Source organism: Hemiscyllium ocellatum, chromosome 31 (assembly GCF_020745735.1).
Source record: "Hemiscyllium ocellatum isolate sHemOce1 chromosome 31, sHemOce1.pat.X.cur, whole genome shotgun sequence".
In the NCBI taxonomy this organism is placed as follows: Eukaryota; Metazoa; Chordata; class Chondrichthyes; order Orectolobiformes; family Hemiscylliidae; genus Hemiscyllium; species Hemiscyllium ocellatum.
Window position 1 is genome coordinate 13,856,283 of NC_083431.1, and position 25,739 is coordinate 13,882,021.

The 25,739-nt window shown below is 39.4% G+C and overlaps 1 protein-coding gene across 2 annotated transcripts in view; it reads left to right on the top strand.

The window, feature by feature from the left end:
* Positions 1-6,347, top strand: part of nlk2 (nemo-like kinase, type 2) — a 154,826-nt gene extending 148,479 nt beyond the window's left edge. For both annotated transcript variants that reach the window (XM_060848089.1, XM_060848090.1), the window contains one exon: positions 4,592-6,347. In XM_060848089.1, coding sequence (XP_060704072.1) covers positions 4,592-4,646 — 55 coding nt within the window. In that variant the 3' untranslated portion in view covers positions 4,647-6,347. The remainder of the gene's footprint in view (positions 1-4,591) is intronic.
* Positions 6,348-25,739: the final 19,392 nt, after the last annotated feature.

Genomic DNA, 25,739 nt, shown 5'->3' on the forward strand with positions numbered 1-25,739 from the left:
ACACATGATGGCAGGTATTCTCAGTCTTGCTAACTGTAGACAGACTTCATATTTGCTTGGATTAATCTTGTATCCCAAATCTAATACCTAAAGATTTGTGTTGGGAAACAATCATTTAATTTGTTTCTGTTTTTCAATTATCAAAGATTTAGATAATTTTGTATAGAAGGTGTGAACATCAGCAGTCTTTTTTTTTTTAACAACTTTTTATTTTTGTTGGGGTGGTTGCAAGGGCAGATGCAGACAGCGCAAAACAGAAGATGTATTGAAGCATATGCACGAATAACTTTAGGCAATAAATGTTCAAAATATGGGTTCAGTGATTCATAGAGATGTACAGCATGGAAACAGACCCTTCAGTCCAACGCATCCATGCCCACTAGATATCCCAACCTAATCTAGTCCCATTTTCCAGCACTTGGCCAATATCCCTCAACCCTTCCTATTCATATATCCTTCCAGATGCCTTTTAAATGTTGCAATTGTACCTGCCTCCATCACTTCCTCTGGCAGCTTATTCCAAATGCACACCACCCTCTGTGGGAAAAAGTTGCTCCTTACGTCTCGCTTCTATTTTCCCCTCTCACCCTAAACCTATGCCCACCAACCGCAGGGGAATGACGGTTTATGCTATTCATGCCCCTCATGATTTTATAAACTTCTATAAGGTCACCTCTCAGCCTCCAATGCTCCAGAGAAAACAGCCCCAGCCTATTCAGCTTCTCCCTATAGCTCAGATCCTCCAACCCTAGTAACATGCTTCTAAATCTTTTTTCTGAACCCTTTCAAGTTTCACAACATCCTTCGATAGGAAGGAGGCCAGAAGTGCACACAATATTCCAACAGTGGCCTAACCAACATCCTGTGCAACCGCAATATGACCTCCTAACGCCTGTGCTCAATGCGCTGACTAATAAAAGGAAAGCATACCAAACGCAGCCTTCACTATATCCTATCTACTTGCATCTCCACTTTCGAGGAGCTATGAACCTACACTCCAAGGTCTCTTTGTTCAGCAACACTCCCTAGGACCTTACCATTAAGTGTATAAGTCTTGCTAAGATTTGCTTTCCCAAAATGCAGCACCTCACATTTATCTAAATTAAACTCCATCTGTCACTTCTCACCCCATTGGTCCATCTGATCAAGATTCCACTGTAATCTGAAGTAACTTTGCTGTCCACGACACCTCCGATTTTGGTGTCATCGGCAAACTTACTAACTGTACCTCCTATGTTCATATCCAAATCACTTATATAAATGATGATGAAAAGTAGAGGGCCCAGCACCAATCGCTGTGGCACTCCACTGGTCACAGGCCTCCAGTCTGAAAACAACCCTCCATCACCACCCTCTGTCTTCTACCTTTTGAGCCAGTTCTGTATCCAAATAGCTAGTTCTCCCAATATTCCATGTGATCTAACCTTGCTAACCAGTCTCCCAAGAGGAAGCTAGTCGAACGCCTTGCTGAGTCCATATAGATCACGTCCACCGCTCTGCCCTCTTCAATCCTCTGTTACTTCAAAAAACTCAATCAAGTTTGTGAGACGTGATTTCCCACATAAAAGCCATGTTGACTATCCCGAGTCAGTCCTTGCCTTTCCAAATGCACGTAAATCCTGTCCTCCAGATTCCCTCCGCAACAACTTGCCCACCACCACTGACGTCAGACTCGCTGGTCTGTAGTTCCCTGGCTTGTCCTTTCTTAAATAGTGGCACCATGCTAGCCACCCTTCAGTCTTCTGGCACCTCACCTGTGACTATCGATACCAATATCGCAGCAAGGGGCCCAGCAATCACTTCCCTAGCCTCCCACAGAGTTCTAGGGTACCCCTGATCAGACCCTGGGGATTTATCCACCTTTATGCGTTTCAAGACATCCAGCACTTTCTCCTCTGTAATATGGACATTTTTCAAGATGTTACCATCTATTTCCCCACATTCTATATCTTCCATGTCCTTTTCCACAGTAAACACTGATGCAAAATACTCGTTTAGTATCTCTCCCTCGTTACCCTTTTGTCCTTGATGTATTTGTAAAAACCTTTGGATTCTCCTTAGCTTTGGCAAATAGTTATCTCATGTCCCCTTTTTGCCCTCCTGATTTCCCTCTTAAGAATACTCCTACTGACTTTATACTCTTCTAAGGATTCACTCCATCTCTCCTGTCTATGCCTGACGTGCTTCCCTCTTTTTCTTAACCAAACCCTCGATGTCTTTAGTCATCCAGCATTCCCTATACCTACCAGTGTTTCCTTCTACCCTAACCAGGAAAATACTTTCTCTGGACTCTCTCTATATCTCATTTCTGAAGGCTTCCCATTTTCCAGCCGTAACTTTACCTGTGAATATCTGCCCCGTATCAGCTTTTGAAAGTTCTTGCCTAATTTTTAAATTAAATTGTTAAAACACACTACATATGGATATTATAAATACTGTCTAATACTGTCAAAATTGGCCATTCTTCAATTTAGAACTTCACCTTTTAGATCTGGTGTATCCTTTTCCATCACTATTTTAAATCTAATAGAATTATGGTCACTGGCCCCAAGGTGCTTCCTCCACTGACATCTCAGTCACCTCTCCTGCCTTATTTCCCAAGAGTAGATCAAGTTTTGCACCTTCTGTAGTAGGTACATCCACATACTGACTCAGAAAATGTTTCTTGTACGCACTTAACAAATTCCTCTCCATCTAAACCTTTAACATTATGGCAGTCCCAGTCTATATTTGGAAAGTTAAAATCCCTACCATAACCACCCTATTATTCTTACAGATAACTGAAATCTCCTTTACAAATTTGTTTCTCAATTTCCCACTGACTATTAAGGGGTTTCTCGTAACAATCCCAATAAGGTGATCATCTCTTTCTTATTTCTCAGTTTTGCCCAAATAACTTCCCTGGATGTATTTCTGGAAGCATTCAGCTGTTCAACCCTAACGCTATCCCTTATCAAAAACGCCACTCCCCCTCCCTTCTTGCCCCCCTTTCTCGCCTTATTGCATTTGTATCCTGGAACATTAAGTGCCAGTTCTGACCATCCATGAGTCATGTTTCTGTAATTGCTATGATATCCCAGTCCCATTTTCCTAACCATGCCCTGAATTCATATGCCTTCCCTCTTAAGCCTCTTGCATTGAAATAAATGCAATTTAATTTACCAGTCCCTCCTTGACCTCTTTCTGTTGATTTGCAGAATTTCACTCCAGGAAAAAGGAAATTGTATTTTTAACTTCCTCCTCCTTCAATTCCACATATTGTCTGATGTCTTTTATTGTGACTATTATTTATACCTGAATATGAATATTGACTTGCTTTTTGATTGTAGAAGACATCTCACTTGTCCTCTGATATGTTACACTCATCCTGTCTTCACAAAGGCACACTTCCAGTGGGATCTGTGAATTGTGACCATGAGTGAAAACCCTTTCCAACCCACAAAATTAAGGCTAATTATTTACTTGCCAAACAGCCATAGCGGAGTTCCCTGCAAAGACATGGTTCAACACGTCTAACTCTGCTGTTTAGTGTTCAGCATCAAAGAGTTGTAAACAAATTTCTAGCCTTGCATTTGATAAGAAATTATTAATTTTGAAGTCTACATTTGACATCAAATATTATAAAGTTGAGAGCCAATGTTGCATCAAATATAAAATATTTGACCTTTAGTAGTGTACAAAGGAGATTGCAGTTCTAGTTAGCAATAAAGGATGAATAATTTACTTTTCTTTTAAATCTGCATGGTTGAAGGGTAGACTAAGTCATTGTTCCAGTTTTAGGGTTTAGGAACATTTTGGACAAATGCCTCAATTGCGTCCCAAGTTTCTGATTATTTTCTCAATTTTTAGCAAAATACTGCATTCACAACATTAATACTATTTATATTTCCATTCAATATACTAAAGATATTTGCAGTGCATCACTTTTGATAATGGATTTTCAAATTTTGATTTTAATTACTCAAATAAGGTGTAGGGTTTTGAATTGGTTTGGTATTGACTTACCTGTTAGCTACTTACAATACAATAAACTGTCCTTGGTTAATTTTCTTAACCACTGAATGTAAATAATTAAGCTCAATATTAAAATTTTACAAGAAAGCTGTATATCAATGGTTTTCAAACTTTTTGGTTAAGACCTTCAAACAAATTAGCAATTTATATGTTATTTATAATATCCATATGTAGTGTGTTTTAACAATTTAATTTAAAAATTAGTGAGATGGGTATATCCGCTTCTCACTGCGGTCTGTTGGTCTATGGTGTGACATTTTCCACAAGCTACTCCTGCCTTGCACTAACCTTGCCTCCAGCCATCATTTGGTCATCTATTTTGACCATAATGATACCCTCCACCCTACCTGACTAGACCAGTGTTCTCATCCATTACAGTGGCACTGATTACTTCATACCTTTCTAAATCCCAAGGTGACCTCAGACTTCAGTTGGTAACTACTCTTTTTGACTGCCTAGTTGGAAATGAGCAATATGAAATGAATGTGTATAAGTTTTTAATGTACATGCCACTGTATTTTCACTGTAAACCCTGAAAGTTTATTTCGATTTCTTTTTTCATTTGTCCTTTCAACAGCTCCACAGTTGCTCAGCCCTCTGAGATGCCCCCATCTCCACTGGTGTGGGAGTAAGTGGAAGAAACTACTGATGACAAACATTTTAGGTTCTCACTAGAATCTAAAATTTGCAGTACATTTATGTCGGGACAAGTGTGTAATTTTACTTATAAAAATTTCTAAAAAGTTTAAAAAAACCACTGAATTGTAAAGAATATACTTTTAGGAATATGCTGGACTTGTATTTTTTAGGGATTAAATTGGTGGTTGTGCTTTGAAATAAAGCAGCTTTAGCAAGAGCTGCACAGTTTGTATGTATTTATGGAACTGTGTGCAGCCTTCACTTTTTGGGCTTTGGAAAAACAAAAGCTGCACTAAACTGAGCTGGGTGTCTTGACTTTAAGTGGGACATGGAACAGGCATGTACAGGATCTCTAAGGAATCAACGCTCATCCATTCCTGAAGACACTTTGAACTAAGACTGGCTAAGAATACAGAGTTTCTGCCGACCAATCATGTCATATCAGTTGATAAGGCTGTTTAATGAAATGGGCATGTCACCTGACAGATCAATTCTATAGCTTCTCTTCAGAGCTGTGACAGTGGTTTGCTGTTGTTTGTATAACTTTGTGATTAGGAAGAGATGGAGTGAGTGTGAATTTATCACTAGCAGAAGTAACTTATGTTTCCCCAGTCCCTTAATTATATTTAACCAATTTTTAGAAACATTTTGTTTTATTTCTGCAGTCAAACCTCAAGCATGCATCATCCCACATTACTTGTGTATATAGGTCCAGTGTTGGGTAGATTTTAAAAGTCTTGACATTACTGTATAGAGGAATTAGCTTGCACATTTTAGGTCTGTGAAATATTCCGTGAAAGTTATTTTCTGCACTGGACAGTGTAACAGGAAAAAAAGCAGCACATAGGCGATTATGTTAATTGTGTCTTGTGTCTTTAGGCAGAACTGTGTGGAAGTGTTGATCTGAAACGTCACAGTAGTGCAGTTTTAATATCCTTTCTGACAAATCCTTATCTACTGGAACACTGAACTATTCTGTGTATATGTATATATGAACAGAAATTGAAGGCTCTACCTCCAGGAGTATACAACTTGGTTTGTTTACCTCCACGTTTTTTTAAAAACAATTCAGCGTGGGGATTTAAAACTTGAATGTCCCTTCCAGCTTTTATATTTAAGAAAAAAGATTTTTCACATGTACGAAGGAACCTTTATGGATTGTCTTAAATACACAATTGTGTTCAAAGCTGAGAATATGACCCCAGGCTCGGTCATCATTACTTGACTGTTAAATAACTGTAGTTCATATCTGTATTTAGCATTGGACTCTTGCTGCGAGTGACCCAGAGCAAAGGTGTGCACAGATTTCAGTTAGATCCCTAATATTTTATTCCTTTTAAAATTTTAATTTAAATGAATTAACGGCTTGCTGTGGCAAAGACTCGTCATGCTGGAAATTGCAACTATTTACAATTAGGAACAATTAAGAACAATTAAGAGGTTTATGAATTGTAAAGAAAAAGTTTTTAAGCCTCCAGAGCTTTAATAATAAATTAAGTTTTAAAGGCTTGTATTTGAAGATCTCTGTTTTCAGGAAACAGGGCAAGAAAATTCCTAAGAGCCTGCTGAGAAACCAGTTTCAAGACTTCACCTGAGGTTCATCGTCCTATGTGACACATTTGCCGGTCACTTTGTACAATGTAGATTTGAAGTACAGTGGTGGAAATTCATTAAATGTGACATTTAAAAGAAAATCAATGTGGTACTTAGTCAATTTGTCACTTTAATATTTAGTCATATTCTCTCATGTTCTTTCTCAATTTTGTGGTTTCTGTATCTAGCTATTGACAACATTTCTTTTGAGTTTGATTGTGTTATTATTTTGTAATGTAGAAAGGAACATAAAGATATTATTGTATGAAGAAGGCCATACTGAAGAAGGGTCACTGTACCTGAAACCTTAACACTGATTTCTTTCCACAGATGCTGCTAGACCTCTTGAGTTTTTCAAATAATTTGTGTTTGTTTGATTTCCAACATCTACAGTTTTTTTATAAGGATATTACTTTCGTGCTTTACTTAATTCCATATTTTGTGTCCTTTCCTGAATAGAAAGCCTTCATAATTCCCTGAATTAGAGCTTTTCTTTCAAAAGCATTGTGCTATCACCTCTCTCGTCCCAGTGTCTGCATTGAGAAATACCAGTAGTCTGGAATGTTTTGAGCAGACCAAGCACCTCATAGACTCACCACTCAATTTGTTGCAGTGACAAAATAATTAAGAAGGCATCTGCTTATCTCCTCTTCAGACTAGGGTGGCGGGGATGTAGTGACTGCATAAAGTCATACAGCACGGAAACAGACCCTTTAGAAAAATGCTTATATTGCATCTAACATAGCCTCACTCGCCAGCTTTTGACCCTTATCCCTCTCAATCCTTCTAATGCATATATCTATCCAGATGTCTTTTAAATGTTGTAATTGTATCTGCCTTCTCCAGTTCCTCTGCCATCTCATTTCAAATACATAACTTTTTCTGTGTGGAAAAAGTTACCCCTCAGGTCCTTTTTTAAATCTTTCCTCCCTTTCCTTAAACCTATGCCTTCTAATGTTAGATTCTAGGAAAAGAGTCCTAGGAAAAAGTCCTACGCTGAAAGGAAAATGAAATGCAAAGTTTACAAAGCCATTTTTCTTTTTCTGTTCATGCTACTTTTGTGTTTCAGTCGGTCTACTCCCTCTCCATCTCTTTCCATCTCTTAAGAGGAAAGAGAAGAATACAACAATTAAATAGTTTTGTTGCTTTATAATATTTTATTACTGATTTAAATTTCAAGTAAATATTTGTCTCATGTTTCCTAGTTCACACACATGCGTTTAGGTTTTCTAACATCATTCTGTAATCTACAAAATTCCAAAGACTTATCCCACACATTCTGGATGAGGGGGGTTATAATGAGTTAATAATTGTGGAAATTTCTTCGCCCAGCTCCTTCCAAAAACATTGAATCACAAAATGTTATTTTTGGATTACAGTCAATTCATGCATTTTCATTTTAGTGATTGACTCAGCCACTGCTTAATGACTAGAATTGTTTCCTATATTTTTCGGCAAGAATAGTATTTACAGTTGTTTGAAATTGATTCTGATTCTGTGCCAATTATTGACCTGAATCCCTAAGCAATTTGGAAACAAGACATTGAGTGATATAATGAATTAAAGGAAGATGTTTTTAAAGAAAGTGCTGCAAATGTTTCTTTCTGACACCCAAGATGTTTTTAAAGAAATAAACCTGAACCTTAGTATTAATCCATCAATTGAAATAGCATGCATATTCTATATGTAATCTGAATAAGGTTACTTCACATTGTTACATATTCAATTATCAACAGTTGCAGTGTTTGATATGATCATCTGTACTGTAGTTTTTTTATGTAAGTAGGTAATGAGCCGTTGGTCATTGTTCAGCTTGCATTCAAAATGGCCACATCCTGCACAATGGGGCAGCTTCATAGCTACACCTCAATGAATACTGGAATTGATGTATAACTTATTCACAAATACATTTGTCCACAAAGCTGCAATTTCATTTACTAAATTGAAGTCGATAGAAAATGACATGGTAGGAGAAGCCCTGCTTTTTTTTTTGGAGATTTTGATTATAATGGTTTGCAAACTGAAGAAAAACATTAAAAAGAAAAATGGCATTCAGACATCAATTTCCCTTTTTCCATTTAGTCAGTGCATTCTCTTTACTTGAGGAAAATTCTGCAAACATTTCTTTCTGACACCCAAGGACAGTCATCCAAAATCTTAGACATTGAGACCTGATATTCAACAGATGACAATTTCAAAGTCTGAACATCGTAGGCATAATACTGTTTCCTAAAGTATTTATCCCTATTTTTGCTTATTGCCGTTGGTCAGTTCCGATATGGACATTAACTTAAAAAAAATGCTGGCTGAATCGCATTTTTGCTTTTAATAGCAGGCAGTTCTACACTCTGGCACAGGCTAAATACTGTCTTTTGTAAATTCTTATTGTGCTTGTTAATTTTTGCTTGACCTCCGCTTCTATACCCATTCCAAGTTCAATTTAACTACTTAGAGTCACAGATGTACAGTATGGTAAGAGACCATTTGGTCCAACTCATCCATGCTGACCACATATCCCAACCTAATCTAGTCCCATTTGCCAGCACTTGGAATATATTCCTTCCTATTCATATACCTATCCAGATGTCCTTTTAAATGCTGTAATTGTACCAGCCTCCACCACTTCCTCTGGCCACTCATTCCGTGCACAAACCACCCCAGGGGAAAGACCTTGTCTGTTTATCTTATCCATGCCCCTCATGATTTTATAAACCTCAACAAACCCCTCAACCTCCGAAGCTCTAGGGAAAACAGCCCCAGCCTGTTCATCCTCTCCCTATAGCTCAAATCCTCCAACCCTGGCAACATCCTTAAGTGTTTTCTGAACCCCTTCAAGTTTCTCAACATCAGTGGGTCTGGTTGGAATGCTCTTCAGAGGGTTGGTGCAGATGATCTGGAAGTAACATTTCCTAGAAATTAAATGTTGGGTGGCATAATGGCTCAGTGGTTAGCACTGCTGCCTCACAGCACCAGGGGACCCGGGTTTGATTCCCACCTCTGGCGACTGTCTGTGAAGTTTGCACATTTTCCCCATGCTCTGGTTTCCTCCCACAATCCAAAGATGTGCAGGTCAGGTGAATTAGTCATGCTAAATTGCCCATAATGTTGGGTGCATTAGTCAGGGATAAATTATAGGGTGGAAGAATGGGTCTGAGTGGGTTACTTGTGGAGGGTTGATGTGGACTTGCTGGGCCAATTGACCTGTTTCCTTACTGTAGGGAACCAATAGGAAGGAGACTAGAATTGCACACAATATTTCAAAAGTGGCCTAACCAATATCCTGTACAGCCGCAACATGACCTCCCAACTCCTATACTCTATGCTCTGACTAATAAAGGAAAGCATACCAAATACCACCTTTACTATCCTATCTACCTGTGATTCTACTTTCAAGGAACAATGAACCTGCACTCTAAGGTCTCTTTGTTCAGCAACACAGCTCAGGTCCTTACCATTAAGTGTGTAAGTCCTGTTCTGATCTGCTTGTCCAAAATGCAGCACCTCCCATTTATCTAAATTAAACTCTATCTGCCACTCAGCCCATTGGTCCATTTGATCAAGATCCACTTGTTATCTGTTTCTTAAACTTGCGTTCATTTGAAGCTACCCTGACCTTAATCATTTCAATTAAAATACATCTTTTTAATTAATACTTCACCATGAAGGCCTGCTACTTCATGTACTAAATGAACATGTTCAGATATAAAGCTTTGGAAGGGTTTAAAAGAAAAAATACATCAATGTATAAAACCACTCCTTTTTCATGTGAGCAAGTGAAAAAATTATTCCTACTTTCAAGTTTTGTTTTCTCTTTAGAAAATTGCCTTGGATAATTTACAGGACCTGACATTGAGGTTAGCCAAATTACTCAATCCCTCTTGTGATGAAGGCCAGCATGCTATTAGCCTTCTTCACTACCTGCTGTACCTGCATGCTTACCTTCATTGACTGGTGTACAAGAACACCCAGATCTCTTTGTACTGCCCCTTTACCTAAATTGATTCCATTTAGGTAGTAATCTGCCTTCCTGTTCTTGCCACCAAAGTGGATAACCATACATTTATCCACATTAAACTGCATCTGCCACGCATCTGATAACTCATTTCACCTAACCTATCCAGGTCATCCTGTAATCTCCTAACATCCTCCTTAAATTTCACCCTGCGACCCCGCTTAGTATCATCAGCAAATTTGCTAATGTTATTACCATCTACTATATCAATATATATTGTAAAAAGCTGCGGTCCCAGCACTGATCCCTGCGGTACCCCACTGGTCACTGCCTGCCATTCCAAAATGAAGCAGTTGATCACTACTTTGTTTCCTGTCAGCCAACCAACTTTCAATCCAAATTAGTAGTTTGCCCCCAATACCATGCGCCCTAATTTTACTCCCCAACCTCCTATGTGGGACTTTATCAAAAGCTTTCTGCAAGTCCAGGTACACTACATCTTCTTGATCTCCCTTGTCCATCTTCAGAGTTACATCCTCAAAAAATGCCACAAGATTTGTCCCCTTCATAAATCCATGCTGACTCTGACCTATCCTGTTACTACTATCCAGATGTCGTAATTTCATCCTCTATTGAAACTAATGAATGATGTATTAATATACAGTTTAAATTGAGAAATACATGTCACATCTGGCCTAAACTGGTGATTGCCCTGCAATGCTTAACAAAGTACGGTTACAATGCACCTATCACCTGCTTCATTCCACCTCCCCAAGTTTTGTTTTGAATTCCCAAATTGAATCCTTAAGGCAATAATTTATGCAGTTTTCCTTGGAAGTCTGTTGTTGGTTGGGAACAGTTAAATGCTTGAAGACCAGCAACTTTAGGGAAAGTGGGCAGTGGGTTTTAAATGTTTCAGAATGAAAATACTTGTCTTATATTTCTAATGTGAATTTGGTTTGCAGAAGAATAATTGGAACCAATATGCCAGAGCCATGTACAATTAAGTTGTGAAATATGAACATTTCCAAAAAGAAATCTGTTCTAGGTAATGGAAAACAACTAAAATTTCAGATTGATATTTCAGGAAGCCTTATACTTGACAGAAGCCAATCACACACACATGACCAATTTCACTGGACCTGAGATTTGATGTAAACTAAAAACGATTTACAGTTGGGAAACTATTCGGTCATTCAACTTTACAGAACACCTACATTCAGTATGCAGAAAGACTGGCCCTTCAGTTATGATTTCACCTACCTGCCATGTCAACACACTACCCTGTTCCCTGGCCAACATCTCTGTTTCAGACTTGCTTTAGTGTTCCAGTGAGGCTCAATGCAAGCTGGAAGAACACCTCATTTTCCCTTCTGGACTCTATCAAAGTTCAACAACTTTAGCGCTTGAGCTGTCCCATGTTCTTACTCCAACCACCCCACACTCGGTCTTGTTATCACAAAGTCTGCTGTTATCCACAACCCATTCTTAGCAACTACACCCCCCATTTCAGAGCAGTTCACCCTCCTGGCCAGATTTTTATCCACTACTTTGTCTCTCCAACTGTTTGTCTCTCCAACTGTTTTTCTCTCTTTGGGCTCTAGAACATAGAAAAATACAGCGCAGTACAGGCCCTTCGGCCCTCGATGTTGCGCCAATCCAAGCCCACCTAACCTACACTAACCCACTATCCTCCCTATGCCTATCCAATGCCTGTTTAAATGCCCATAAAGAGGGAGAGTCCACCACTGTTAATGGCAGGGCATTCCATGAACTCACGACTTGCTGAGTAAAGAATCTACCCCTAAAATCTGTCCTATACCTATCACTCCTTAATTTAAAGCTCTGTCCCCTCATAATATCTGACTCCATCCGTGGAAAAAAGGTTCTCATGATCAACCCTATCTAAACCCCTAATCATCTTGTACACCTCTATCAAGTCACCCCTAAACCTTCTTTTCTCCAATGAAAACAGCCCCAAGTGCCTCAGCCTTTCCTCATACCATCTTCCTACCATACCAGGCAACATCCTGGTAAACCTCCTCTGCACCCGTTCCAGTGCCTCCACATCCTTCCTATAGTATGGCGACCAAAACTGCACACAATACTCCTTACCCTCTCCTCCCCCTCTATCTTCTGCACATAAACCGACATTTTCCTAGCTACTATCAATTCTGTGGAAGGGTCATTCTAGTCGAAACGTTAACAATGATTTCTCTCCACAAATGCTGCCAGATCTGTGATTTTGCAGCTATGTGTTTTTGTTTCTGATCTCCAGCATCTGCAGTTCTTTTGGTTTTTATTTTGTTCAGTAATTCATCAGATTTGTATCTAAGTTGTTTATCTGATTTTGTAGTACAGTGTTATACCCTGGCTTGAATATTTGAATTGCCATAATATCCATAGCCTTTGGGAGAAGACGGTGAGTTCTATCTTGCAAAATTGCTTCCTAATTTAATTCAAACGTTTTCTCTCTCTCTCTCTGGATTGCACCACCAGCAAAAATATTTTCTTTCTATCTACCTAATTAACATATTTCTCTTTTCATGATCTGGATGAGATCATGCCGAATGATCTAAACTCTAGGTAAACAAGACGTGTTTCCCAATTTATCCTTATTTAACTCCTTAAACCCAGTTACGCTCGCTTCTATATCCTGGAGTTCAAAATTCTTTCGTAGAAATGAATTTCAGGCATTAGGTGAAGTAAAAGTAGTTCATCTATTCGGGTAGGAAGAACGAAATGGATTATAGTTGAAATTTAGCTAACTGGGAGAGGAAAACCTGTTAAGTACGACTAGTTTCTCCACTTATCTGTCAAATTTTCTTTTACAAATTCTTTCTGTTTTGGAACTTTCGCTGTTGGCTATGCTTTCCAACGTGTTTTCAAAGAAAAATCGCAACTTCCCTGTGGTTCTTCTGCCAATGACTTTAATTTTGTCCATATTTCTGCCTGGTATTGCCTCTCCATTCTTTCTCCGAAAATGTATTGTTCACATTTATCGCCATTAATCCTAAATTTCCAATTATTATCCCCCTCTGTAACTATCCTAGATTAACGAGAGTACCGCCTACTTTCTTTTACGGTCAGAGTTCAAATGTTGATTGAGGCGTCAATTCTGTCAGTACATTTGACTTCCGAGCACATTAATGCTTTCAGTTTACAAGTAGCTAATGACCGGATGGGCTTATTAAGTATATTTGTATCTCAAGATCTTGGCCTATTCCTGAACATACTTGGGAACAAGTTACACTTTTTTAAAAAATTCTATTTTGTTCATTCGTAATTCATGCAGACAAATGCAGCTGTGAAGTTGTACCCATCGCATTCTCCAAAAAGAGCAACTAAACTAAGTAGTTAATATCAGATAAGTAGGCAGTGAGAAAGCTCTCACTAAAAGGACAAGATCAAGTACAAGTGGTGATTGGAGGCTATCTTATGTAGAATAGTCGTGGATATAATGTCCCAAAGCAATTGAGATATGTTGAACAGTTAAAGTAATTGTTTTCTTCATATATGTTGCACATTTGATCCATCCTTGATCAGTCGCAAACATACGTAGTCCCTCTGTTGCTAAGAGGAAAACTGGTGGGAAGAAAGTAAATGATTACTTTTTGAACTGCGGATGGTTCAAACTCAGTATGTAGATGCACCTTCGTGCGATATCAATCAAATGTCGAACTATTTTGTGATCTAAACAACTTTCGTTGACATCATTGTCCCAGTGAGGATTATTAGTTTGTGCCTCTTGGCTTTCATTCTGACCAAAACGCAAACTGACATTAATTATGAAAATAATGATCTCTAGTTTGAAATCCAACGGATACACAGTAACGGATTAATAAATAAAATTGGTATTAAATATATATACTTTTTTCACTCACTCACTCCGGGAAAAGGGTTACTGGACCCAAAACATTGTCGCTGCAGAGACAAAGATAATGTCAGACCTGCTGAGTTTCTCAACCAATTCCTGTCTTGGTATGAAATAACGAGTTGGTCTTTGGTAAGGAACGGGAATTGCGCTGGGTGCAAATTGTATTTATGGCAGGAATGTCGGTGTGTGGTAAGAGGGATTAAGATCTGATTGTTCTTTTGTGTTGCTGCTACTGTTTATATGCACCTGATGAGAGATCTCGATTGGAAATGTACCTTCGTTTTTGCTATCATGTGACATGCTCCTAAATTCTCATTTTCTGTTTTGTGGAAGCTCGAAACATTTTCCAAAGTGCACTTTATTCATAACGTTTGAAAAGGTGCATTCCAAAGTTTTAAACTTGAAAATAATAGAAATTTGACTTGTCTTTACACGATAAATTTCAATTAAAAACTCAGTAAAATTAAAATAGTTGCAAACATTAAGAATATTACACGTTGCCCAGTTCTATTTAGGTAAGGTATGATTTGTCTGGTTAGCATGCAAAACAACTTTTCACTGTCTCTCGGTACATGTGACAAGAAAAAAATCAAATCAAAGTATACACCAAGCACCAAACAGTTCGAGTTGAAATTGCATATGATGCAATTTTTCAAAAAACTTCTCCTCTACATCATGTTGTCGACAGAATTTCAATGCTCTTGATGTTTATAACGGCCATTCCCTATCACGCAACAGCTCCGGGAGTTCAATAGTTTCCACTAACTCCAGTGACCTTTCTCTCATTGCATCTCTGCCGCAGCTGCCCAAAACAAATTAGTGCGCCTCTCACCAGGTAGCCTTGGAATTTGGAATGTGTCAATCTGCAAAACTGAGCCAGGGACTGCTTCATGCTAAGACTAATAAGTTTTTAGGAACGTGGACAGTGGAGGTTAAAGTACGTCAGATTGAAGTGCAGTTAGTCTTTCTGTAAAAGAATACTTGAAGAATAACACGAAAAATGAATATTTCTGAACAAAAACAAAATCAGTATTTTGCGTAATGGAAAGCAGCTAAAATATCAGCTTGGTAATATTTCAGGAAGCTTTGTGTACTTGACAGATGACAACCGCGAAAGTTAGATTCAAGTCCCACCTGTTCCAGATGAGTGTTATAACATTTCTGATGAGAAGATGCCTAAACCGACTTCTGCGGACCCAGGACACGACTGTAATTTAACTAAAAAGTTTCCATTCCATTCTCGTGATTGTCTAGTAGCAGCCACAGAAAGTCTGCTAAGCTATTATTTTAATAGTTTGGTTCCGATTAATGATGAACTGTTCCAGTTCCAAAAAGGGAAAGAGAATGGCTTGTTCCAAATAAGCGTGGAAGACTATTGAGACCCTTAACAAATTAAATCCCACCACGTTTCTCGTGTTCTCATTTTTCAACATAAATTTATTATAAATCCAAATCTGGAGGGAACTGTAATAATTGAATAGTTCAGCACCTTTAATCTAGCGAAAAGCTCAACTCATTTTACACAACTCTTGAATATTTGCCATTTGATATCCTATAATAACAACCTTGTTAATATGTTTTATCTCTAAGGTTGATTCTGAATGCGGGTTCTATTGATTTAACACATCTTTTTGGAGCCGTGTTACAAGGAGCAATGATTTAAGCGATTAGATCCTCCACTGCAGCTTCCCTCTCATCCATAATTGCAGGGTTGAATTTTGTAAATGGGCAAGAATGAAATGATAGTTAATTATACCTAAGGACATTCTGCTTACTAACGACAATCTCGTGCTGTCAAAACGGTCAACTAAGGTTGTCAAACACAGGCGCTGAAGCCAGTTGATGTGTTATGACTGCCCCCTATTGGAAGGCGTCAGTTAGCAATCGAAATCCTTTCCAAGCACTGTGGTCATATTTCGAAGTCATAAACAGAATGTTTAAAGCAAGTTCCCCGACCTAGAGTCAGCAAGATTTTGAGTTTAGAATGGGAGTCTAGTGAATTTGCTATTAGACTTGCCCCTATACGCTCTGGTTTAAAAAAACCTTTGCCCGTAAAATTGCTAAAGTTGTGAACTGAAAATCTCATAACCAGGGGATCAGAGATCCGAGAGAACATAACAACTGACTCTTTTTAATAAAGACATAAGCTATGAACTGTGGATGCTAGAAATATGAAAGAAAAACAAAGTACTGGAGTAACTGAATAGGTCTGGCAACATCCTTGGATTGAAAAACAGCTTAGCATTTCCAATGGCCTTTGGTCAGAAATGTAAGTAGCTGGGAAAGGGTAGTAGTTGTGCTGATAATGGGAATTGGGAGTGAATAGAGTAGGTTGGAGTTGGGGACCAGAGAGAGAAAGAAAAAGGGGATTGGCACACAAGAGATTGCTGATAAACCACAAGAGAGATGAATGCTACGTAGGATGGCAGTATTAGCTGATTATAACTCTTGTTTTAGAATCAGAAGAATCCCTACACTTCAGAAAGAAGTCAATCAGCCCATCAAGTCTGCACCAACCCTCTGAAGAGCATTCTACCCTCACGTTTACCTTAGTTCTAAGGTGTGCAGGTTGGGTGGATTAGCTATGGGAGGAAACCAGAGCACTTAGTGGAAATCCACACAGGCAGTCACCCAAGGCTGGAATCAATTCCATCCAAGTCCCTGGTACAGTGAAGCAGCAGTGCTAACTACTGAGCCACTATGGTTCAGCATCTCTGGAACTTTCTTGCCTTTTTTACTACCCTGCAACTAACATAATCTATAACAATCTATTATGAAAGCTTCAACAACCCTACAATCTGTTGCCTTTGGTAAAAGGTATAGGATGGGGTTAAGGTTACAAATTTTTACCATAATTTATGTGAAAAAAAAAGCTGTTACAGAAAAATTGGAATTTAAGGTTAAAAATTACTGCTTTCCATTAAAAGGGAACAGACAATTTCTTCTCAGAACATGGGTGACATTGATATGTTGGTATTTATATTCCATCACTGAAATAATAAGGGAATGTAACAAAGGCAAGTACTTTAATCTTCATCAGATTGGGATAGCCGTGAGGGATAATTTTCCTCCAACAATATGTTGTGGATCCAACTAGGGATAAATGATAGTGTAAATATCTGAGGAAACAGTGATCATGACATGGTAGAATTTATCATTCAATTTGAGAGGGAGGAACATGGGTCAGAAATATCTGTGCTGAGCTTAAATAGTGGGTAATTACAAAAGAATGAGGGCAGAGTTGGCTGGAATGAACTGGGAAAGGAGTTTAACAGCAAAGCCAATTGAGGAAGAATTGCAAACATTTGATCATATCTCACAGCAAAGAAAGATTCCAGGAACAAAGGAGGATTCTCGGAGAGGGTTAAGCCATACATGGTTAACCAGGGAAATTAAGGATAACATCAAACTGAAAAAAAAGTAACAATAGTCCTGATCATTGCAGCACAAATCCCTGCTAATCAGTACTGGAGGCTCACGTTTGTTGTCTTTGTACCTGCAAATAAAAAGCAGAACAAACACCACAAGACAGAAACAAATAGATTTAATGCTGCACATGCGTTGCAATAACTGATCTGTTCTAGTGTGTGTTCACCTGTGTATTCTATCTGACTGATGCTTACATTGTTCACCTTGGGAGAAATTTGTTGGGATAGAGTTGCTCCTTAAGCATTTAAATTGCAAGCATTTTCAGAGGGTGGGCTGCATCTTTTGTGTTGTGAAAACATTTAAATTACAGTAGGTAGATTTAGTAAGTTTCTAGGAATCCTTGGGAACTAAGGATACTTGGTACACCGAGCTCAACTCTTCACTGGAATCAATTATTCATGCCATATCCAGTTGGAGTAGAGTGACACTAATTGGCCCCCACCCAAATCAAGGTTAGAATCTAAACTCAGGATTTAATCTAATCTGAAGTTGACATTTATAAATAAACAACTTTAACAACTGCAGTATTAAAGCATTGTACCAGTAAAAGAATTCCAAATGAGAGCTCCAACTTGTAATCAGCTCAGATCCTCACTTTGACATTCTTAGCTCACAAAAATGATTGTAATCAACAAAATTAATTGCAACAAAGTTTGGTCCCAAGACACATTCAATATGAATATCTTCATACTAGAAGATTATAAATGTTGGCAACCCAGCAAAAACTGAAATTCATTAAAATTCTGAAATCCTTAGAACCTTAGAAATGCCTCTCTGCTTCTTAAAATACTATACATTTCAATTAATGGTTTAAAGGCCAGTGAGTTGAAATAATCATTCTCCAATCTTTCGCATGCATGAAATGTGGCAAATGGAGTATATGAGTTGCACGGTATTCCAATAGAAATGGATACCCTCGCCAGGCCAACTGAGTTCACAAGACTCCACTTGAGTGAAGGCCTCATTCAGGACATATACCAAACAGAGGGACTCTAGGTCAGCCCACTACAAAACCCCAAAACCAAGCCAAGCCTTAACCAAACTGATAAAACTTTCTTCAGGATTCAGGCCGGAAAGCCAATGTCATTGCTGCTGGTATGAAGATTTGAGACAGCAAAACAGTCCCACACGTCCTGAGTTGAATAAGAGAACTCATAGCCTGGTATCCAAGAGAATGCACACTCTGGAAAATCCACCTACATCTGGTTTGGAACAGTTAATTGCTTAGCAACATCCAAATCAGAACTAATCAAAATAAATATCTGGTTAAATGGTCACCTGTTTCTAATGGAGGTTGATACTGGCACTGTCTTTAACAAAGTTCTCTCTAGACTCCAACCCTTAAAATTTGCATAAGACCTCAGTTCAATTGGGAATTTTTACAGATTATAAGGATACAACTCGGTTCGAGTGTCTTATGAGAAGCAGCTGGTTCATTTAGCACTGATTGATTGTAATAAAAGGCTCAGGCCCAAGTTTGATGGGGTGAAATTGGTTGAGGAAGATTCACATGGATTGGCTCAACATTTTTCAATCAGAAAATGGCTGCCTGAATTAAGTCTTAATTAAATACCCAGCAGTTTTTCCAGGAAGGTCTTGGATCAGTGTCAAGGATTCTTCACATATAAATAAAGGGTGACTTGGTGACAAGGTGCCTGTAGAGTTATTTCATGTAACCTCTATTTCTGCTGTAAATGCCTTTGTATGCAATGTATGGTAGCCATTAAACACACATCACTTGAAACTTAGTATCAGGAATGGTGCAGCTGTGCCTGAATGAATTTTCAGAGCTGTAAGAGAACCAGCTACTCAAAGAGCAAGGAAGAAGTTAAAAAAAAAGTCTATGACTCTGAACCAAGGGATAAGTAGATTGGCTGTTCACTTTCTACTCCCTGCTGGTGTGCAAATGAAATGAGATATGAGACAGAATTGAAATGTTTTCTACTATTTTAAACAACTACAGAAAAATGAAAACTCTGAGCGAATAAGAGTAGCAATCCTACCACCAGTGCTGGAGAGAAAGTTCTATCAGCCATATTCTAACCTAGAAAACCCAGCCTGCAGAAGTTTTGAAAGCTTTGAAGCCACGCTTTGAATGCCATATTAATGTTACTTATGAATGATATGTGTTCAATGTCAGTTGTGGAAGAAAGGGAGATTATTGATTAGTATATGAGTGCAAAAATACATGTAGCTGAATCATCAGCGTTTGGAAAACTGAAGGATGATCTTATCAGAGATGTCATTGTCTGAGGCAAAGTGATCCTGCCATGAGAGTCTATCTGCTGAAACAGGAGAAACATGGTCACAAGAAAGCAATCAGCATTTGCAGAAGCTCTGAGGTAGTTGATGATATGTTACAGAATATTATTAACAGGAGAACATACGAGGCTTTGTATTATGCTGAGAGATATTAGAGGCTGATTGAGAACAACTGATTAGGGGGAAAAAAAGTAATGTTTGCAGAAAATCCAGCAAAAGATTGAGGCCACAAAGGATAGGGTGCAAATATTGTGGAGGACATCACACAAAAGAAAGCGAAGCATGTCTAGTGTGGGGAAAGGAGTTTATCAGTGCATGAAGTTGAATCATCTTGCTCAAAAGTGTTTAGCCAGAATGAAGCAAAATAAGCCAATAAAGATTGCTGCTAAAGAGATGTCATCAGATGATTCTGACGAATCCCTTTGTACTGTACAATAGTTTATCAGAAGGCAGTCATGTAGATGTCATGTAAATGTGAAGTGCCAGATAGACACTGGCCCTCATACAACATGGGATTCACAAATGAGTGCAAACTGGCTTATGAAGATAACCTAAGAGTGAAACCCTCAACAGTAAGGTAGAGGCAATATGATAGAACAATACTCATGCCAAGAGAATAAATTAAACTGAGAACTCAGTGCAATGAGAAAAATAAAATCTGAAGTTTCAGATAGCACAGATAAGCAGCATTATTCCATCCCATCTGAAGCAAATCAAAAGCTTGGACTGGTAACACTGAATATTCCAGTGGAAATATAATACAATGCTTTACAAGCTACTTGGCTATTGATTGCTGATCATCCCTAACGTATTACAATGTTGTTTTTACAAATCTTGGATGTCTTGCTTGTGAACATCATCTCAGAGTAGTTGAGAGTGTGAGACCAAATCAGTATCTATTTGGGAGAGACAAAGTAACAGTGCTGTCTAATAACTGTTAGAGCAGCTTGTTGGGTGTGAAAAATAAACAATGGAAACAGATGGATATTGCTGACATGCTGTCGAGAGTAGTAATCCATGTGAAAACAGTTGAGGATGTTATGTCAAGGTGAGAAGTCTTTCAGCTTTTAAGTCTTTCAGACATTAAATTTACAGGCAAACACCTTGTTCAAATCAAGCAAATTAAGCAATAAGATGCAATACATCAGAGCTACATTTAATGGAGTGTCGCATCAAGGAGCCTTAGCAAAACTGGAATCAATGAGTATCAGGGCGAAATTTTCCATTTGTTGGATTCATACCTACCTCAGCCTTAAAAATACATAAGGACTCTGACCCCCCACCCATCAACCCTAGGAGTTCCAAAGACTCACCATCCTCTGAAAGAAGAAATTCCTCCTCATCTCAGTCTTAAGTTGGCACACTGTTATTCTGAGACTATGCTAACTGGTCCTAGACTCCCCTATGACGGAAACATCCTCTCAGCTTTTATCCTGTCAAGCCCCCTAAGAATCCTATATGTTTCAGTGAAATCACCTCTCATACTTATAAGCTCCAATAAGTAGAGTCCTAATGTGTTTAGCCTATAAGTTCATTTTTGGGATGTGGGCATCACTGGCTGGACCATCATTTATTGCCCATCCGTAATTGTGAAGACAGCAGTTAAGAATCAACTACATTGCTGTGGTCCTGGAGCCACATGTGGGATGGCAGATTTATTTTCTTAAAAGGCCTTAGTAAACCAGATGGATTTTTCCTGACAATCCTCAATGGTTTCATGGTCATCATTAAACTCATTATTATTGAATACAGATTCCACACAAATTGAATACAAACAAGCAGACAAAGCGTGTCCAGAAACTCTAGCCACTCGGCCCTACATCAAAGACATCTTGGAAAAGACTGCCAGACTACTCAGACCCTTTTGCATCATGGTAGCCCACAAACCCACCATCACACTAAATAGCAGTTAATGACCTTGGAAGACCCTATACAGACAACAAGCAAAACTAATATCATTTACAAAATACTGTGCAAGAACTGTAACAAACACTACATTGGACAAACAGGCAGAAAACTAGCCACCAGGATACATGAACATCAACAAAGCGACATGACCCTCTCTCACTAATATCTTTACATACAGATAAGGAAGGATGCCACTTCGACTGGGACAACACATCCATTCTAGGACAAGCCAAAAAGAGACATGCACGAGAATTCCTAGAAGCATGGCACTCCAAGCAGAACACATTCCAAACACATTGACTTGGACCCCATTTACCACCCCCTGAGAAAAAGAACAAGAAATGACATCACAAACCCAAACATAAATAGAAAGCAGGAAACCTCAGCAGTGCTTCATTCAGAGGCTCACTGAAGATGTCATAGAGATGTACAGCATAGAAACGGACCCCTTCGGTCCAACCCGTCCATGCCATCCGATGTCCCAACCCAATCTAGTCCCACCTGCCGGCATCCGGCTCGTATCCCTCCAAACCCTTCCTATTCATATACCCATTCAAATGCCTCTTAAATGTTGCAATTGTACCAGCCTCCATCACATACTCTGGCAGCTCATTCCATACACGTACCACCGTCTGCGTGAAAAAGTTGTCCCTTTGGTCTCTTTTATATCTTTCCCCTCTCACCCGAAACCTATGCCGTCTAGTTCTGGACTCCCCGACCCCAGGGAAAAGACTTTGTCTATTTATCCTATCTATGCCCCTCATAATTTTGTAAACCTCTATAAGGTCACCCCTCAGCTCCAATGCTCCAGAGAAACAGCCCCAGCCTGTTCAGCCTCTCCCTGTAGCTCAGATCCTTCAACCCTAGCAACATCCTTGTCAATCTTTTCTGAACCCTTTCAAGTTTCACAACATCTTTCCGATAGGAAGGAGACCAGAATTGCACGCAATATTCCAACAGTGGCCTAACCAATGTCCTGTACAGCCGCAACATGACCTCCCAACTACTGTATTCAATACTTTGACCAATAAAGGAAAGCATACCAAATGCTGTCTTCACTCTCCTATCTACCTGCTACTCCACTTTCAAGGAGCTATGAACCTGCACCCTTACCGAGTATGATGACGAAACATGTGAAAGTGAACCTTCTAGCGCAGCGATCAAACCTACATCCACAAATTCCACCAACTGCCATGGCAGGATTCAAGCCCAGGTCTCCAGAACATTACCTCGTTCTCTAGATTAATACTCTGGCAACACTACTATCAGGTCATTGCTTCCCACAAAGTAACAGTGGCATGAATGGAAGGAAGGACTGCCAAAGGACTCATATGTTGGTGATGGTTTACTCATAAGGCACTCTCCTCATACCAGGGATCACCCTAGTGAACCTTCTCAATGACATGATATCTTTCTTTAAGTAAGGGAAACAAAATTATTAACAGTACAGTAGATGTACCAGCATTTTGTATAGATATCGTAAGACTTTTATACTCCAATCCCCTTGAAATAAGGGCTAACATTCCATTAGCCATTGGATTACCTGTGTGCTAGCTTTGTGTTTCATGCACAAGTACCCTCAAGTTCTTTGTGTTGCAGCTTTCTGTAGTTTCTCTCCATTTAAGCAATATTCTGTTATAGAGTCATAGAATCTTGGAGATGTACAGCATGGAAACAGACCCTTGGGTCCAGCCTATCCATGCCGACCAGATATCCCAACCCAATCTAGTCCCAACTATCAGCACCCTGCCCATATCTTTCCAAACCCTTCCTATTCATATACCCATCCAAATGCCTTTTAAATGTTGCAATTGTACCAGCCTCCACCACTTCCTCTGGCAGCTCATTCTATACACGTACCACCCTCTGTGTGAAAACGTTGCCCCTTAGGTCTCTTTTATATCTTTCCCCTCTCACCCTAAACCTATGCCCTCTAGTTCTGGATTCCCCCACCCCAAGGAAAATACTTTGTCTATTTATCCTATCCATGCCCGTCATAATTTTGTAAACCTCTATAAGGTCACCCCTTAGCCTCCGACGCTCCAGGGAAAACAGTCCCAGCCTGTTCAGCCTTTCCTTATAGCTCAAATCCTTCAACACTGGCAACATCCTTGTCAATCTTTTCTGAACCCTATCAAGTTTCACAACATTTTTCCGATAGGAAGGAGACCAGAATTGCACGCAATATTCCAACAGTGGCCTAATGACCTGTACAGCTGCAACATGACATCCCAACTCCTGTACTCAATACTCTGACCAGTAAAGGAAAGCATACCAAACGCCTTCTTCACTATCCTATCTACCTGTGACTCCACTTTCAAGGAGCTTTGAACCTTCACTCCAAGGTCTTCTTTTATTCTCCCTTCCAAAATGAACAACTTCATGTTTTCCCACATTAAACTCCATTCACCAATTTTTTGCCCACTTACCTATCCTATCAATATCTTTCTATAAATGGTTTAGAGCCATAGAGCTGTACAGCGTAGAAACAGAGCCTTCAGTCCAACCCATCCATGCTGACCAGATATCCTAAATTAATCTAGTTCTATTTGCTAGCATTTGGCCCATATTCCTCTAAACCCTTCCTATTCATGTACCCACTCAGATGACTTTTAAATGTTATAGTTGTAGAAGTCTCCACCACTTCCTCTGGCAGGTCATTCCACACATGCACCAGCCTCTGTGTGAAAAAGTTGCCCTTACGTCCCTTTTAAATCTTTCCCTTCTCACCTTAAACAATTGCCCTCTAGTTTTGGACATTGCTATCCTGTGAAAAAGACCTTAGCTATTTATCCTATCTATGCCCCTCATAGATTTTATAAACTTCCAGAAGGTCACTCCTCAGCCTCTGATGCTCTGCGGAAAATAGCCCCAGCCTATTCAAGTTCTCCCTATAGCTCAAACCTTCCAACCCTGGCAACATCTTAATAAATGTTTTCTGCACCCTTTCAAGTTTCATAACATCCTTCCTGTAGCAGGGAGACCAGAATGAACACAGTATTCCAAAAGTGGTCTAACCTGCACAGCCACAAAATGACCGCCCAACTCCTATACTCAATGCACTGACCAATAAATGCAAGCATACCAAACGCCTTCTTCACTATCCTGTCTACTTACAACTCTGCTTTTAAGGAACTATGAGCCTGCAGTCCAAGGTCCTTTGTTCAGCAACACTCCCCAGGACCTTACCATTAATTATATAAGTCCTACCCTGGCTTGAGGGTTGAAGAAAGAGGGTGGTGGTGGAAGGTAACTTTTCAGAATGGAGGTCTGTGTCCAATGGTGTGCCACAAGGATCGGTGCTGGGTCCACTGCTTTTTGTCATTTATATAAATGATTTTGATGTGCTCTTACGACATATTGTTAGTAAATTGTAGAATATACCAAAATTGGAGGTGTAGTGGACAGCAAAACAGGCTATCTCTGGGTATGATGGGATCTTGATCAGATGGGCCGATGGAATTTAATTTAGATAAACATGAGGTGCTACAGTTTGGAAAGGCAAATCAGGGCAGGACTTATAAGCTAAACAATAGGTGGAGATAGAGTCCAAAGGGACAGAGAAAAAGAGTTGGATAGACAACATAATGGGTAAGGATCAATGTGCTGGAATGATTAGCTGGTAGTGGGGACCATTAGTAACTGACAATGGGATGATTGTAGTAGCAGCCCATGTGATGATAGGGCCTGGTGTGTGGCATTGGGGTAAAGGCATGGGAGAAGGTGCTCAGGCTGAAAAATGATTGAACTCTATTTTGAATCCAGAAGGTTTCAGTGTTCCCAAAGTGAAAGGTGATGTTCTTCCAGTTTGTGCTGAGCTTCACTGGAGCACTGCAGCAAGTGCAACTTAGTGATGTTGGCCAAGGAATAAGGTGAAAATGTGTTGCTGGTTACCAGCTTCCTCATTTCCCCTCCCCCCACCTTGTCTCAGTCGGTTCCCTCAACTCAGCACCGCCCTCCTAACCTGCAATCCTCTTCCTGACCTCTCCGCCCCCACCCCACTCCGGCCTATCACCCTCACCTTGACCTCCTTCCACCTATCCCACCTCCATCGCCCCTCCCCCT